The sequence below is a fragment of the Peromyscus eremicus genome, chromosome 1, assembly GCF_949786415.1.
Source record: "Peromyscus eremicus chromosome 1, PerEre_H2_v1, whole genome shotgun sequence".
In the NCBI taxonomy this organism is placed as follows: domain Eukaryota; kingdom Metazoa; phylum Chordata; class Mammalia; order Rodentia; family Cricetidae; genus Peromyscus; species Peromyscus eremicus.
In genome coordinates, this window is record NC_081416.1 from 86,621,594 (window position 1) to 86,640,629 (window position 19,036).

Sequence of the window (19,036 nt, forward strand, 5' to 3'; positions counted from 1 at the left end):
GGCCTGTGGGCAGATGCTAGGCAGGAGAAAACTGGAGATTGTAGGTCACTGGTTTTCCTGCATGTGAACCTCCCCTCTTCTACCCTGTCTAGTCTACACTTACCTAGCTTATCAGACCTGTTCACCTCTCAGATCCTATCCCCAGATTCCTAAGTCAGAGATTCTGAAAATTCCTGGAAGCCAGAGGCTCTGCTTCTTGCTTGGTATTAAAGTGCTAGAAAGTCTCCTCACTTCCTAGGCAGGGCACGAAGCTTCCCAGTGGGCAAGACGATCCTGGTGGTATCAGCAGGCAACATCCCATAAGACTGACTCAGTCTTCTAAAGGGAAAGTTACTTGTTTCCGTTGGTTTCTCGGTCCTCTTTACACTGAGGGTGCAGGTTTGTATAAGTCTTGAGTTAATCTCATCACCCCCTTTCGTGTGTGTGTCAGAGAGAGGGGAATATGACAACAACGGAACAATATTTTTTCTTTTCATCATTTTCTTCTTTTTGAAATGAAGTCTCACTGCATAGCCCACACTGGCCTTGTACTTGCAGTGGTTCTTCTGCCTCACTTCTCAGTGCTACCATTAAAAACATGGGCCACCACATGTGGCCTCTGGTTATTTGGTTATTTATTTTCTTCTAGAATAAATACTTTAAAAACTAATACTTTATTGAATCTGAGCACTCAGTCCTTGATATCCAATACTTAGACCAGTTATGAGGGACTTCCTACTCTAAAAAGAAGCTTCTTTGGCCGAGGTTGAGAGCAGTAAAAATATATGAATATAAATAAGTATTTAGAAGGTGGTTTAACAACATGACTATTTAACAAAACAACACTATGTTCCTGCACTAGGTCCGATGACCTTCCTTGTCAAGGACTTTTGACCACGTTTATAATAACAGCCCCAGAATCAATCAGATATAAGTTTATTGCCCCATAACAGTCATGCCACTATTTCACTAGTCAATGCATCTTGCCTAGCAGGTCAGTATTGTAGCATGCAGAGTCCAGTGCTGGGCCAGACCATTGGTGGCTTTTGCAGGAGCCTGAATAGTACCCTCTGGCACTATGGAAGCTAGCCATCAGGGACAGTTTCCTGCTCATTTAAATATAGATTACATATTAGTGGTTCTTAACCTTGTTTGCACTTTGTCATTACATGGAAGACTTCTAAAAGTACTGACATCTAATGCCCATGTCAAATTCCTTGATTTAATTATTTAATTAGTTAGGGTACAATCCCAGCATGGGCAAGGCTAAAAGTTCTTATTATAATAAGAATTGAGAAATGTTGACTTTTACATGGTAACATGGATTATATATACACTTGAATGTGAATTCTAGGTTGTTTAGATTGGCTTTGTCTATCCAGCCAGCCATCTGTCCACCCTCCCACTGACCCACCCATCATCTGGTCCATTCATCCATCCGTCCATCCATCTATCCATCCATCCATCCATCCATCCATCCATCCATCATCTACTAGTTCAGGGAATTGGGACATAGCTTAAAAACTAAATGAGTAGTTAAAGTATACTTCCATCTTTGGTCACAGACACTTAACTTCCTAGCAACCTCAAATGGATTGTATATGAAGCAAATAACTGTGGCTAGCTTTTCCAATAGTTTGACTTTTAATTTTTGTAGGGGTATATGAGGAACACAAAAAAGTGATGGTGTTAGATGTATGTTTTTAGGTGATGGAACATTTAAAAATGAAATATGGTTTTATACAAAGAGACAAAAAAAACAATTAGTGATATTTCGGAGACTACCTGACTTAATTTCAGTTTTATTCTGAACAGATTTTTTTTTAACCAGCAACATTAACTATTCATCACCATGACATATTCTTTTTGGGCTGGATAGATGGCTTAGTAGATAACAGTGCTTGCTGGACAAGCATAAGAATCTGAGTTTGAATCCCAGCATCTACATTATAAGCTGAGTGTGGCCATACTCATGCCTGAAACCTAGCTTTGTAAGTGGTGGAGAAGGAAGATTGCTGGGGCTTGCTGGTCACCAGCTAAGTTCTAGGTTCAGTGAGATGCCCTGTCTCAAGGGAATAGATCACACAGAGTGATGGAGCAGGACACTGTCCTCCTCTGGTATATATATTCACAGGTACATGCACCTGCATACCACATATGCTTGTATACCACACATACTACATTCACATATATACTTGTCCAAAATTTTGTCTATTTAATTAGTAAATTGATTGTGAGGTGGGGTCTCACATAGCCCAGGCTACCCTAGAACTCCCAGTATAGCTGAGGATACCAGTGACATTATGATTCTCTTGCTTTCATCTCCTGAGTGCTGGGATTACAGGCATGAGTCACCATGCCTTGTTTATTTGATACTGGGAATCAACCTAGGGCTTCATTTATCCTAGGCAAGGACATTACCAACTGTGCTACATCCTCAACTCATAACCTCTTGTTTTCTTAAAGTGTTTAAAATTGTTAAATTGACTACACCTTAACATCCAGGACAAATGTCTAAATCTAGATTCCTGTCCACAAACCTAGCAATCAGGCATGTTATATTAGAGCACAGGCATCTGGCATAGGTGCTAGAGATGAACAAAGCAGGATGTAGATTCCAATCCAGTCCATAACGAGCTTTGTAAAAGTCTGTTTTACTATTTACGAGCGGAGAGGCGAGTTACTTTAGATCCCCGAGCCTGTGTTTCCTAATTTCTAAAATGGATGATTATGGTACCTCACAGTAGCCCATGCCTAGTGTCTGTTACCACACTATCATTAGTGCAGCTCCTGGATGATGGGGTGCAGGAATAGTTTCAGAGCTCCTAGAGAAGCAGGTGTGGGCGTATTTTGTCAGTGTACATATGTTATTCTATGTAGATACACACATGTGTGTTCAGAGCCCACAAATTGGTGATGTGGATATAAGAGAATCATTATGTAATGTTGTAATCAGTTATTATCTCCATATTAACTAGACGCAAAGAAAGAGCAGCTACTTCCTCTGGCTGCCAAATGAGAGCAGTTTCCATTGTCAGGGAGTGAGGCTTATCAGGTGTGCAGAAATGGTCAGCTTAGAATTAGACAGTACTGCCTGGAGATGATCAAGAGGGAGCAGGGCATTTTATTCTGGAAAAACAGGGTTCATTTCTCTGTTCTCACACTAACACAGGCCTTGATAGTGCTTGAGAAATTAGAAGGATAGTAAACGAACCTTTCCAATTTATTTTATAGCTTTTTAAACACAGATGAAGTTGTGCAGTACAACTGCACAAACACAGAAGACCTGTCTAACATAAAGTTGTTGATATAAATCTTACATGTGCCATCTCCCATAAGTCAAGCACTTGCCTGGCTTCTGTGAGTTATATCTACACTTAGAATTTAAGAAGTTAAACAGTATGCATACCAGGCTTGAGAGAGGGGAATAAAAATTGATATACTGTGTGGCACTTGATGGAGCACAAGGGAATACCCTCTGAATTCTGAGGGATATCCTGACATAACCATTTTTAATTCACATATAGTAATTCCCACTCAAAGTTTTTAGGGTCAGAGTCCAATATTTTTACCCACTCAAAAATAACAGAAAATAAATGATGCAAAACCTGTAGTGTGTCCTGGCAGTTACTATGTTCATTTTATCCACCACCTAATCCCTTAAGAAAATGCAAAGTTGGACCCTTCAAGGAGGAAATTTCAGTAGTTCTCAAATCAGAATGATTCTTTGGCAGCCTTGACTTTTGCTACCTGTATTTCAGTGAAAGGATTTCCTCTGAATGTCTGCCTGCAGTAGCTGAGATGAATGTGGTGGAAGGCTTGCCACTGGCTGGTTTGAATGCTGCTGGGATGGACTACTGGGGAGCAGGCCAGGCCCATTATGTGCTAGAATTGTCTCGTGCATTGACTCTTTATATGCATCTTCTTTGTATATATAAACATATAAGTATGTTTATTGATATGTCTTTTACATATATAAATATGTAAGTGAATATATATTCATTTCAGGGGAAAAAAGATTTAAAACTGATGTCAGTTTTCTTTTTCCAACAGTAGTCACTTCAGGAAACAGTGTCCCAAGTGAACAAAACATTTCTTATATACTGTTACCAGTATACTGGTGTTTCTTAAACTGGATTTGGCAAAAGTTGTTTGTAAACATTGAAGAATCACTTAAATACAGGGTACTATGGCGTTATTATACTTGAGTGGAGCCTGGGGAGGCTGTTGGAAACGGGAACTTCCATGAGAGAAGGGACCCCAGCTGCCAGGGCAGTGGGTCCTTCTTTCTCATTCATTGTTTACAGTCCCTTCTCCTGACTTACACTTCACTGCAAACTGTGAGCTCTCAGCAGCTTGTACATTGGGGGCTGGGGCTCAAAAGAGTAAATACAGTGTAGTGGCAGGCATCAGAGCACCAGTGCCCAGGAACAGAAAATTTGGTTTTCTGTGATGATTACTTTGTGAGTAGTGGTGGCTTGAGAAAAGGAAAATCTGTACACTTTACCACTTGAGAAGTTCCAGCTCCTTGCTGACCATCTGTAATGCAAGAGCAGAAAGTAGCCTCTGCAGTGGGGCATCCACACCCCAGCTGTGTTTCTGCTGAGATTTTCTGACTTATTTCTGACTGGATTGTTAGATTCACTAGGTTCTGAGCGGTCCTCACACAGACCCCATTTTAGGATGGGAGATATCCTTGGAATTTCTAAGCCCTGGATGATCTCTTGTGGGAGAGAGTTCAGATTGTGGTAGTCTGTAGAGCAGGTAGTCTGAACTCTGTGACTAAGACTTGACCTCCATATTGATGACATTATTCATAGTGAGATGAATCCCTAACTAGGGACCCTGATTTGTGATGTCCTCTGTATACCCAGTCCTATATACCCTCAGTAAGGCAAATGTATTTGAGTAGTAGACTTAAAATTAAGCTTTTTTTTAAGTTTAGGATTAAATTTTTTTCTAAGTGATTTTATATAAAAAAGTTAAAAATTTAAGTGTATATTGAAAAATATTTAGTATTAAATTAAATTGATTGTCTATTTAGTTTTTAATGATTTTAGGTAATGTTTATAGTATAACATTACATGGAAAGAAACCCAAGATATGATAATGCAAAAACTGTAAGATCTTATAAGGTTACATAAAAATAAGGCTTAAGAGAGAGAAAGACTGGAAGAGAATGCAGTACTTGCCTGGTTAATGTCATTATTCCCTTTTCAGGAAAGGCTGGTTGTCAATCTTGTCACTTTGTGTCTGCCCTCATCATATGTAATTCCCAACTCTTAGGACTGGACAACTGCCTGCGATTGCTGGTTGCTTCCACAGAACTTTCAGTTGCAAACAACTAAGTCTCCAGATAGCTTGCAAACATATGCAGGTCAAGTTTTCCCAGTGTTTGAAGCCCGTTTTTTACTGATACTTACACCTGTTTCTGACCAATTCCCCTGATTTTGCCTGCGACAATGGATTCATTCCATATATTTGAATATTCTCCTTGGCTTGGGGAAGCCATAACTTTCTAGCCAATAGAAGAGAATTCATGACAATGACTGAGCTGCTCTCTGTGTTTTTGATGGTGGGGGATTGTATACCCAAGTTGGAGACAAAACAGAATCAGGGCAGAGACAAAAGATTTGCTCAGTGACAGAAGGAAGCCCAGACTTGGACTCAGCCCTTGGTGCCTTGTCTTTGCTCTGCACCACTGCACGTCCCTCAGATGGTCTGCTTTCCCATGGTCAGAGCAAGGGCTCCAAACCCTGCCCGTGAAGTTTTGAGGAGGAGCTTTGATTCTGGGTGAAAGGATGGACAGGGGTCCTTAGGGGAAAAGGAGAGGGCGTGGGCATTCTTGCCAATAAAACTTCAGGACAAATGCCAGTTGACCATAGCACTGGCCATGTTCACAAGGAGGATGCCTCAGTTGTAAACCATGGAAGAGCTTGGAATCGTGAGGTACCTTTGTGGGACATTGTGATAGCTTGTAGTGCTTGCTGCCTAGATGCTGTCTATGGGGATTTTTAGAAAACTCCATTTAGGAAGAGGACTATAAATGCCTCTTTTCAGGGGACAGCAAACACATCTTGCAGCTAATGACAAATTTCTGGCACTAGGGATCCATAATGGAAAGGGTGACTCAAACTTAATTTTAGTGTTACAAGTAAAATATTACAATTTTTGGGAAAAATTCATAGCTTTCCAAGGTATTAATTGCAGGAAATTACAACACATCCCACTAAAATGTTACGTCAATGGCTTACAGAGTGTACAACAGCAGTTCTCAGTCTCTCCTGTTTTTACCCTCAGTTGCATTTTCATCTGGGGAGAGATGTTAAGTGATTGGAACTTTGTCTCACCCTTGGGGTGGGTGGCGTGTGCTTCAGTCAATCAGTGAAGGGCAGATTTCCCAACATGCTTCCTGGAAGTAGGTTTCCTGTGTAGATAATGTGGATAAGGATCCTTGTGGCCATTTCTTCATGTGCAGCTAGTTATGTTTCATCTTCTGGTACCAATGAATTTTCCAACTACAATTTATTTATTGGGTTGTATGATGAAAATATGAGAGAATTTCATTTCTGATGTGTGGTAGTGCTTAATATGGTTTTCTGATTTCTTCCTATTTTGTTTGAAGTAAATAGGGTAATTACTCACTAAAATTCTAATATATTTCAGGGCTTTAGGGATGAATCTCAAACAGAACCATATAATGTTCTATTTAAGCAAATCCAAGTTCTTACTAGGCAGTTCACCTTAATGTTATTTTTTTATAAATAAACTTTGTTTTCTTTTTTTCAAATGTTATTTAATTTTTGTTGTGATACCACATTCTGATGCCTGCCTCTGCCAAGGCCTGCAGTATGTGATTGTGGTTTAATCATGAAAACAATTTGTTATCTGAAAATTGATAAATCATCTGGGGAGGATACATAAACATGAATGAGAAAGAGTCTGATTCACTTCTGCTTCATCCTTTCTTTTCTACTGTGGCACGTTTAGAGTTTATCTGTTCTTGCATAAGGCATGTGTGCCTGTTGTACAACTGGCTGCTATCTAAGTAGATATGAATGAGGCAGATTCTTGGGAAACTGCTGCCTCGCTGCCCCCATGGGTTGTTTATGGTCCCCATTAATTGCAGGGCTTTGCCATATATCCATTGGCTAGATCTGGTTTTACTTATCAGATCCAGGCATGCTTTTGTCCCCTGCTGCTTAGGGTGAAGTCCTTGTGCTGCCAGATTCTTATGCTTCCAGAGTTCTGGGAATCTTAAGGATTGAAGCTGACAGCCACGGGAAGATTAACACCACTGTAGTGAACCCTTGGCATAGTTGCTGTCTCTCCATGCAACACAGGTGAGAGGAGAAATTTACTTTTAATGTAGTAGTCATTTTAGTGATTATGGACACGTCTTCATTTTTCTAGAGCCATCCCTTCACTGCTTTCAGTAAACTGGAGACCTTTAAAGCATGGTTGATACTTTTTCTGCACAGCCTCCATGTTTCTCCTCAGGGAAAGGAGTAAGTAGGGATGGGGTGAGAGGTAACCCTCTGAAGATTGCCTCCGCACTATCTCCCCAGAGGAGCATTGTGTATCTTGGGAAATGAGAATTCAGGAAGGGTACTTGCTTGGGTTTCTAAGAAGGCTGTTGAGCTTTCCTCGTGGAAAGAGCTGGCAGTAAGCAGTCCTTGGGATCTCTGCCTTGAGAGAATGTATTGCCTTTGTATCCAGAGGGGTGAGGTATTGAATTTGAATAGGATGGCAAGTCTGGGGTGTTCTAGGCCTTTCCATTTGAGTGTTGCCAGGAATGGCTCCTGTAGCTGGGCTTAAACCCAGCTGTGAGAGGCAATGGCATTTTACAGGATGAGTGAGCCAAGATTAACCATCCACGTGGGAAAGATCTGTGGGAGGAAATCTGAGGAGACACCGCCTCTTCACTAATGTGGGCCACTTATGTTGGGACATTTTCATTACAAAAAAAAGTCTTATTACATTTTGAAAACAAACAATAGGAGGCTTTTTTTTTTCCAACTAGCTGTGAAGTTGTACAAGAAAAACACTGAAAACTGGTCGGGCTCTTATGCACTAGGCAGAGCAGATGAAATGATTCATTGGGTTTTATGCACATTCTGTAAAGGGTTAGCATTGCTAACAGAATGAGTGGCAGCCTCTGGGAGCTGAACAGACCCCAGGGACTAGTCTTTGTTCCTCTGGTCTTGACAGGCATGTGCCTCTGTTAAATGAGGGCTTAATTTCTCTCATATGTGAACAATTTCCAAGCCCAACAAAGGCAGCCAGGGCTGGAGCTGTTCAAAAGAACTGACACAGGAGGAAGCGTTCTCGAAGGAAGAGGATGCTAAAGGCTAATTACTCTCTCTGCTTAGCCACTATTTCATATTTTTTCACTCCTCAAGATTTATTAACATGGGTCTGCGACAAGTTTTCTTTTTAGCATAAACACATTAAAATTACAAGGGTATATTTTTATTCTCTGTGAAGTAGCCATTTGCTGATCTCTGCTGTTTGAAGAGAGGTGTGCCCCTCAGCAGTCCTGGTGTATATCATGGAATATTAATTCAATAGAGGGGGGAGGGGAGAGGCCAATATACTTGGGATTTCTATCTCAAGTGGAAGGAATTTAAACTATTTACTGAATGGCACCCCTGGAAACACTGGGAACCTTTTCTTTTGACAACACTGCCCTCGAATGTGGGGAGGTCTTTATAGCAACATTTTCTGTGGGAGTTCAGGTTTTGAATCTTTTATTTGTCTCAAAGGGATTCATATTGCTAAAGGGTGCAAGTGGGAAGTTAGATGTGTATTTCCCTTAGCACTGTTCTTGTCTTCATCAGGACTCTACCCTAGGCCATTTTTATTTTCATTAGAGTTATATAATGTTCCCCTACTTATATATCAGTCAGTTGTACGATGGGGACAGATGCCTTATGCAAGGATAGATAAACTCTACATGTGCTTCAATAGAAAGGAAAAAATGAAGAAATACATCTTTTGCCCTTCATCTTGTTTTTTGATGACTGATCCTTGATGCTGAGGAGTGTTCTTTTCAGGATCAGAACCTTCCAGCAGACACCATCAGTGTCTGTCTAGTTTAAATGTGTTTGTATGGGAACATAGGAGATTATGAAGGGAGGGCTACTTATTGGAAATGGCATCTTCTGATTCATCATTGGAAATAGCCGTTATTCTGGTTATTGTGAACTGTAAACTTCAGGTTACTGTAACTGGAGATCTCTTCAAACTCTGAACTTAAGTCTCAAGAATAAAGTATGGCTTTATTTTATTACAGAAATAAATTACATAGTACTCACAATAGATTTGCTTAAAAGTCTCCCCAAAATACTGTTAAGTCTACATTTAAGATGTTTAACATAAAATCAGGAAGTCTTCATATGTGGAGTTTTGGCACAAACAAATTTCATGGAGCAGTATTATATTGCACATGGTAGACTCTATCTGACATAATAGAAAAGTGGAAACCATTCATTACAGTTGTAGAGATGGACAGTAGACAGACAACTTATTTGATGGCATTTGACTAGTAAAGTGGTCTTCATGAATGCATTATTAGCAGGTGTGACAGGAAAACTACAATTTCACCCCATGACTATTTCAACTAGAGTATGGGTAACTCTGAAGGAAATGGGGAGATGGTCTTACTAAGAGTGTGAAAAATGTTGACTACTTTGACTCAAGGAAGAAAAAAAGTAGAAGCTTTTTTTTCTTTTTTTCAGATGACTAGCTTTTAAAATCTATTTATTTTTCCTTCTAACAGTATATCTCGACTGCATTTTCCCCTCTCCACTCCTCCCCTCTCCCCCAGATCCACTCCTCCTCCATTTCTCTTCAGAAAGGAGCAGGCCTCCCAGAGATATTAACTGAACATGGATTAACAAGTTACAATAAGACTAGACACAAACCCTCATATCAAGGCTGGATGAGGCAACCCTGTAAGAGGAAAAGGGTCCCAGGAGTAGGCAAAAGAGTCAGACACACCCTCACTCTCACTGTTAGGAGTTCAACAAAACACCAAGCCAACAACCATAACATATATGCAGACAACCTAGTGTAGACCCATACAGGCTCTCTGATTGTTGCTTTAGTCTCTGTGAGCATCTATGAGCCCTGCTTAGTTGGTTTTGTGGGTGGTGTTCTCCTGGTGTCCTTGACCCCTCTGGCTCCTACAATTCTTCCCTCTCTTCTGCAGGTTCCCTGAATGCTGCCTACTATTTGGCTATGGGTCTCTGCATCTGCTTGGTCAGTTGCTTGATGAATCCTCTCTGATGATGATTGGGCTAGGCTCTAGTCTATGAGTAAAGCAGAATATCATAAAATAGCCGTAGTCCACAAAATTGAAAAAAAAATCTAAAAGGAATGGACAATATTCTCAATAAATACCACTTACCGAAGTTAAATCAAGATCAGATAAACAATTTAAATAGACCTATAACCTCTAAGTAAATAGAAGCAGTCATTAAAAGTCTCCTAACCAAAAAAGGCCAGGACCAGATAGTTTTAGTGCAGAATTCTACCAGACTTTCAAAGAAGAGCTAATGCTAATACTCCTCAAATTATTCCACAAAATAGAAACAAGAAGGAACATTGCCAAATTCATTTTATGAAGCCCTTTCTTACTACATGCTTTTCCTTAGGCACCTTGCTTTCTACCTAGAAGTACTATGGTTTACATCATAAGGAATGCTCTAGAAGTGAAATGCTGCAAGCCACTTAAGCTGACTAAGCCACATTTGCTTGAAATCAGAATGCATAAGATGATGAAAAATATTACTGTGTTCAGAAATGAGTCAAAAAAATTCTAGCACTCTTATTATTAGCATGTGTCAATTAAGCTAAGCTTGCTCCCCATTTTTATTTAGGAGGGTATCCCAAATTAACAGTCTATAGTCAGTGGTAAGCCTGCCTCCATTCTTACATTTCCCATTCTTATGTACAACATTCTATTCCCATGTCATGTGTGTTAATTGCTTTCTCTTGCACATCATAGAATTGCTGTTTCTAGTCCAGTTCACCTCAAGTATCCCTAGTCTATACTCTGTTTTTTTTTTTCAGTCTTACAGTTATTAACAGTCCTTTGGCTATACCTCGTCAACAAATTGCTGGTATGGTTTTAAACTGCTTCCTCATCTTATGGTCTCTGTCTCTGTTCCACTCTGTATGCTCAAAAGTAGTCTTCATAAAGTCATTTCTCTTTGTTCCTCCTCTGCTTAGATGTATCCAGTAGGACCTCTAGCTTATGATTTTGAATCAGTCACCAGTTTTTAATTGTATGCTGGTACTTCTGACATCATTCTAGTCTTTGAGGTTTGATGGTCTGCAGTAACCTCTGCCCCATTAAGTTTCCATTGCAGCTGGGACAGGTGGACAGTACACAGGGTGAGTAACACAGCACACTAGAACAAGCTGCATGGTGGACAGACAGGAGCTGGAGGAAGTGTGGGAAGAGGAATTGGAATTGTAAATAGGATTAGCAAGCACTGATCAAAAAAGGTATCTGCACAGAGACCCTAAGAATTGAGAGAGCTAGTCCTGTGGATATGGAGGAAGACATTTTTAGGATGAGGGAAGAACATATGCATAACTCAGAAAGCAAGTCAAGCTGTAGGTAAGGAGTACCAGGAGCTGGTGTGACTGACAGACAGCAGTAACTCTGGTGTTTTAGTGAGATGGGCCGCCAATGAAAAGAAGGATGTGAATTCTGACTTGTTTTTTTTTTTTTAAGATTTATTTATTAACTATGTACAGTGTTCTGCCTGCATGTATGTCTGTACGCCAAACGTGGGGCACCAGATCTCATTATAGATGGTTGGGAGCCACCATGTGGTTGCTGGGAATTAAACTTAGGACCCTTGAAAGATCAATTTGTGCTCTTAAGCTCTAATCCATATCTCTAGCTCCCTGACTGGGGTTTTAACAAACTGTCTTAGTTGGGGTTACTATTGCTGTGACAAAACACCATGACCAAAAAGCAATTTGGGGAGGAAAGGGTTTATTTGGCTTACACTTCCACATTCTTGTTCATCATCAAAGGAAAGTCAGAACAGGAACTCAAACAGGGCAAGAACCTGGAGGCAGTGAGCTAATGCAGAGGTCATGGGGGTGTTGCCTCCTGGCTTGCTTCACATGGCTTGCTCAGCCTGTTTTCTTATAGAACCCAGGACCACCAGCCTAGGGATGACGCCACCCACAATGGACTTGTCCCTTCCTCATTGATCAATAATTGGGAAAATGCCTTACAGCTGGGTCTTATGGAGACATTTCCTTAACTGAAGCTCCTTTCTTTCTGATGACTCTAGCTTGTGTCAAGTTGTGTCAAGCAAACGTATTCTGGCTTGATCAAGATTTGGAATATTGTAAACGATGCAAAGGAGTCAAAAGTGAATGCAGGGAAACTACAAGAAAGTTAATCTGGCAAAACCTGTGGTCTACTTTGAAAAGAGCCATGGGAACAGTGAAAAGTGACTAAATATATGATGAGAAGGTGAAAACAAAGAGACATGAGAGAATGTGGGATGAGTCAGGTGTGACTTTAAAGATTTGGACCTAAACAAGTGGCCAAATGGAGCTGCCACTGAGGTTGTGTAGTTCACCGGGAACTAGTAAGAACAAGCAACAAGGATGGGAAATGGGAAGGAGAGCAGAGCATCTGAAACTCAAGAGTGGAGCTAAGAAGTCAAAGTAGCATTATAGCAACAGGTAGTGCTGAGCAGGCAAAAAGACATACAACTTGGAATTCAAAGGAGACTGGGAGTGTAAATGTAAAGTGTGTCAGTGTATGATAGTCTTTCAGAGGTCTAAGCCTGAAGTTTAAAGCTCTCTAAATGGTTCACTATCTTATGCTTCCTTTATATTTTCGTACATTGCTAATTGCCTGTGTGTAACCTTCTGAACATGCTTGTACTTTCCAATATGCCATCCAGCTGTCACATTACTTTTTACTTGGAATACCCATTGCAGTTGTTTGAATGAGAATGGTCCCTTAGGGTCATATATTTGAACACTTGGTCTCTAGTTGGTAGAACTGTTTGGGAAGGATTAGGAATTATAGCCTTGTTGGAGGAGGTGTGAGACTGGGGGCAAGCTTAGGTTTCAGAAACCCACACCATTGCATTAGATGCCTATACCTGGTGTTTGTGTATGTTAAGATACAAACTCTCAGCTACCGCTCCAGTGCCATGCCTGCCTACTTGCCACCATGCTCCCTGTCATGATGGTCATGGACTCATCCTCTAAAACTGTAAGTCCCAAATAAACTCTTCTATAAGTTTCCTTAGTCATGTGTCTTATCACAGTAACAATATGAAAGGAACTAAGACACTCATCCATGTTCTCACATTCGTGTTTACCTCCTAAAGCCTTGGAGTTCTATTAAGGGCTGGTTCAATGAAGCCTTCGCTGATCACCAGTGATCTGCACCTTTTAGCATAGTTCTCTCTTTCTCTTCTGACTTTCCACAGCCCTTGAGAATTTTCATACCACTTATTATGGGCACTGGATTTTAGCTACTTGTACATGTCTTACCCTCCTAGAAGATAAGTGTCCACTTGAAGACAAAGTAAATGCATTTTCACAGTCTGAACATGCCTGGTTGGTGTATTCATTGCATATGGTGAATGTTTGGTGGATATTGTTGGGTAAGTGTTATCTTCAATCATTTTATCAGAAAACACCCATAATTACTCAGTTTATCTCTTTTGTATGTCCATTAGTTACTGAAGCAAATATTTTAAAAGCACATGTTTGAAACAAATTACACTAAAATATTTAGCTTATGGCTCCATCAATGAGTAGGAGAGTGGGCATGCAGGGATTTGTTGGGTTCTCTTGGTGCTGACCTCATCAGGATGAAGTCTGTTCAATTTGGACATTTATTTGCTGACAAACTGGCTGTTAACATCAACTTGATAAAGTTAGTAATATGGATGAAATAGTCTACAGTTAGTATATTAAAAATAATTGTACAAATCTGTTTTGTTGGACCCCAGTGTTCATTAAAATGCAACCTCAAAAGCGAGGTAACTATTTGTGGTATAGAAGTTATCACACCAACTGGAACAATAGCACTTTTGGAATTCCCAAGAAAACACACTGAGAATTCTTTGTCCACAAGTAGATTTTTCAAACACCATTTTACTATCTGTTATTTTGTAATCAACTATGGGAAAACCGTAGTTGTAAATGAATTAAGAAAAAAAACAGAAACAAAAACCAATATGGGTTCTGGGGACCAAACTCAGGTCCTCTGGAAGAGCAGCAAGCACTCAACTCCTAAGCCATCTCTCTAGCCACATTTTTTCCCATCTTGAAGAGACAAGGAGCTGGAAAGTATGTGTAGAAAGTTTTTTCCTTTTTTGAATTTTGCTTTTCCTGACTTGTGCTTTAGCTGTTTTTTTGTTTTTTGTTTTTTTGTTTTTTTATGAACAATGAATGGTACTTAATGTTCTGGAAGGTTAAGATCACATATTCTGTCATTAGGAATCTTTGCATCATGTTTCTTCCTTATCATGGTCCTGATCATTTAATTATTTCTTTTATGAAGATATAATCAAGATATACACGGTCTTAGCTTATTTTGGCTGGAAGGAACCTGGCTGGCGGGTGATCTGGATCACTCACTTGAATGCTGCTGGCCACAGAGAGGGTTTATGCACGTGTGAGGCAGAAGCAGAGGTGCTGTAATGACACTCCCTTTGCAACATGGACTCCGCCTTTCCCCATGGAGCTCTTTTCCTTGCTTTCCTCTTTCAGGTCCTCTTCTCTTTTCTCTCCACTCCCCACATTTTCCTCCCAGTCTTTCTGCTCTCCTTCTATGTCTCCTTTGAATCTTCACTCACCTTTTCTGTCTTCCTTTATCTTCTTGTTCTTATCCTCCAACTCTTCTTTCCCTCACTCATTTTCTTAAGATCTCCATTTCTCTCACTTTCCTCTGCTCTATTCTGGTACATTCTGCTCTAGTCTCTTCGATTCTTTGTTTTAAACCATTTCTGTTCCCACTGACTTGTCACAACCAAAATGATTTGGAAATATTGACCCAGGTCAAACCAATCACTGTGGACTCAGGCCAAGGCTGATGGAGAATGTAGGCTTCTGGGGCTCTTTAAAGAAGACAATCTATCCAGGACCAAATGGCCATCTTAGTAAAACTCTGAACCCAATTCGTCCTGTGTTGAAGGATACAGGATATAACTAGTTGAAACTTTAAGCAGAATATCTATGTAAAATTTGGAAATTCTCACAGCTTTTTGATTTAACACAGTTGGTCTCCATCATGATGAATTTAAAGCCATGTTTATCAACAAGGGAGAATTATAAGAGTTATGAATAGAAAATGCATGGCCAAAAGCTCCAGCACATATAATATATAGAATTCTTACAACAGATGATGTACATGGAAGAAATTAGAAGAATCTATTAATTTATTGTCTTAGTTTCAGGAGAGGAATGAGGGACAAGATGATGAGTAACCACTCTGACAGAATGGCCTCAGTGTAGTCCCTGTCAGAGGTTGGCATATTTGAACAGTGAATCCCAGAAAAAGATACTAATTTAGGCCAGTGATAATATGGAGAAGGCTGAAGGTCGTGTTTGAAGTAAGTGCCAGGTACTATGGCACTTGGCGGGGCAGGAAGGACGAATGAGAAGCCTGCGTACCATGAGTGCTACAGGTAGCGATCTGACTATACCACCAGTGTGAGCCGGGTCTGCTGTCCACCCAGCAGCTTTTATGTGCCAGGAGTTTTATGGTGCTACAGGAACCCAAGTCTCTATTTTCTTTCTATTCTTCTTTCCTTTCTCGGGAATTTCCCTCCCCCTAGAGAAGCTGTGTGGAGTATGCACCTGCATGTGTTTCATCCTTTAGTTCTCACCGTTTTCCTTTCTGGAAGAAGACATCAGTTTGCAACCATGGAGCTTTCATACAATACAAATAAAATCAATATAATATTTTAATTTAGATGGATAGCTATTATTTAAAATCATCCCTGTGTTTACCATATTTGAAATATATGGTAATTCTGACAGATGCATTGTAAGGTTCAAGTGGTGTAGCATGGTTCACACCAACCCAGTGCTTCATGTGAACCAGTCACATCAGTACCAAATTCCAGTCCAGAAATCATGTGGTTGATTGAAATCTGTGTACACCAATGGGAACTGACAAGTGACGCAGAGCATTTTCTTCTTTGAGATTTGGCTCACCAGCATGCGATGGGGGGAAGTATCACAGAGAACAACAAACTAATCGACTTTTCAACTAAGGGCATTTGATACCACTTGAGGAGCCAGAATCACTAGCATAGCATCAGGAGTTGGAATACTTCTTGAAGCTTTGGTAAGAATTTGTATTTAATAAAAAAAAAAATTAAGAGAGCTCAGCTCCAAACATTCAATAATTTAAAAATATGTTAAAGTTATTCACAGCCAGAAATAATAATTAGCCCCTGGGCTAACTGTGCTGCTTCTGTAGACTCTAGAAAAAGGACATTTTAGAAATTCGAATAAAATATAGCCTAAGAAAATGAAACATTCAACAATTAATTTTTATCCTTAGTCCATGATTTTTCTGAACAGCGTATCATCAGTACCTTGCAGTGGTCTGTCAGAACCAACCTACTTTAACACAGAGTATTCTTATGATGCTGATTTCTAAAATGGAGCTACACTATCTTCTATCTCTGTTAAGCAATTTGCCACACTGTGTGTAATGGCTCAACTGGTGTTTAAGAAAAGTGACTGGGAGAAATAGGCAAGTGGTGTCCAAAGCACTCCCTAAGGAAGCCTCAATGCCCAGAATAGGAAGACAGCTGGCAGACTATTAAGTTCAGTTATGCAGTACCAGTCTCAGCTATGTCTGCACAGCTCAGACCCTGCCCTTCCCCAGGATCTCCATAGGAAGAGGATATAGATCTGAAGATCGGGCATGTTTTTGCCCAGAAGCCAGACAGGCATTGAATCCAGAGCTTTCTGCCGGTTGGATGACCTTTTGTTAAGCCCCGATGGTTGTTCCCTTCCCCTGTCTTAGGTCCTTCTCCTCAGCTTTCAAGTGTGGTTCTTTATTAAGTATCCCTTTCTGCTTTTAGAGAGAACTTACCCTGCTGCAGCCTTGAACACAGCCACTAGTATTATACCAATGCAGTTTTGTCAGGTCTGGCCAGTGCAGTTGAGCCCTGAACTCCTAGTAAGGTGGTCCTTTTACAGAGTCCCACCCCTACTCCATGAGAAACTCAAGACCAAACCCTGTGCATAAGAGGTTTAGCTCACATCTCAGTACCTGTTCCCCACCGCTGCCACTTGTACACATTTGGTAATGAAGTTTCACCTAGCCCAGCGTTCTGTGGCATTAACTCGAGTTTTATAGGTAGAAACAGACTTATCAAAAGTCTGATTGTTCTGTGTGCCAATAAAAGTCAATAGAAAGGAGACTATTTAATAGTAGTAACTGTATATGTTACAAACTTTATTACATTTTAAATTTAACCTAAAATTCCACTTGGTCAAAAATGTAAAAGATTCCACAGTTGTGTATATAGTTACTTGGTTACTAAAATCCATGGGTTTATAGTTTAAATCTTATATTACTCAGAGCACTGCATAACAGTCTTTTGTGCTCATTTTTTTTCCCTATTGGTTCACAAGTTCACATCACCTAATATTTTTTTCTATCAAATTACCTTTTGATCCTGTGAGGCCAAATCAAGAAATTCAAAACAGGAACCATGTCTTTTCTTTAATGAGCAGCAATTCCTTCACATAACAATTTTGGAGAGCTGAAGGAAAATGTTGAGAAATAAAATAGATGGGTATGACAGGAATGTGAGCAACACTAATCACCCCAATGTTGTTAATATTTAATGAAGTTACTCGTTCCCATCTGAGAGGTGATGTGCATTCTCTCAACTGGAGTAGGAGCGAGTTCAGGCACCAGTCACTGCTGACCTGAAATGATTTTAGACAAGGAACTCCTGTCAGCTTTCTAGCCAACACCAGCAGCACTGATGATGTGTTTGATGAGGGTGTTATCTGAATGGTATGTTTTTATTTCCTTGATGTCATAGATAGGTACAATTTATACATGGAGTCCTCTGTGGATTGTAGACATTATCTTTTTCCTATAAATGACACATTTATTTTATATTCTGCTCACTTTCTAAAATGCACAATATAAAATGTTTTTCAGTCAGATGATGTGAGATGTATCGACTCCCCCCCACACACACACAAAGACCATGGGATACACTGTGTTCCAATACACCAGTTACACTGACTTAAAGAAATTTAAATATTTAAAGAAACCTTTTCCAGAATATCCAGAATATTTAAGTCCTTTTCTTTCTTTTTTATCCTTCCAATTCTCTCCATCCCCTTTCTATTTGCTCAGAAGAATAGTTTTATATATAGTTTTTAGTTAATGTTGGAACATGTTCACCTAGCCTTAATTAATTCCTTGCCTAAATGATTTCTAAGAAAAAACACATTTTCCTTAAAACTAACTTGGACTACTCTTTGAGTGCTGCACTGAGACAAAAGAAAGTTCCATTCGTTATGGTTAACACTGTGGTATGCTAAACAGCATGCTGTATACATTCACCCATTATCACCACAAGGCAGAGAGTGACACTTATTCCCAATTGACAAGTCGTAGTGATGATCTGAGTGCAATTTGAACCAAATCTGAAGTTTAAAGTGAGAATAGGAATGTAAACTAGAACAGGAGGACTCTGGACAAAGGGCCTCAGGGATGCAGAAGTGTTTGCTGATAGAATGGCTCATCTCACTTGTTAGCTGGGCTACATTTGCAGTCAACTATAACAACCCAAGCTGCTGTGCACTCCTGTGGAGAGCTTTCTTGGTCAGATTATTGAAGCAAGAAACTACCTCTAAATGTGGGCAGCACCTTTTGGTAGCAGCCTAGATAAAAGGATACAGAAGAAGGAGTCTTTGCTTTTACCTGATTGCTCTCACTTCTACTGAAAAATCCCTTTATTCTGTTGCTGAAGCATTTCTTCACCAATATTAGAATCAGCTTCTTTGACTT

At 40.0% G+C, this 19,036-nt stretch overlaps 1 protein-coding gene across 1 annotated transcript in view; it reads left to right on the forward strand.

Moving 5' to 3' along the window:
• The window catches only part of Sox6 (SRY-box transcription factor 6), a 507,780-nt gene that overhangs the window by 427,728 nt on the left and 61,016 nt on the right, over positions 1–19,036 (forward strand). The window contains exon 11 of the mRNA XM_059259600.1: positions 7,186–7,322. Within this exon, the coding sequence (XP_059115583.1) occupies positions 7,186–7,322 (137 nt within the window). The remainder of the gene's footprint in view (positions 1–7,185; positions 7,323–19,036) is intronic.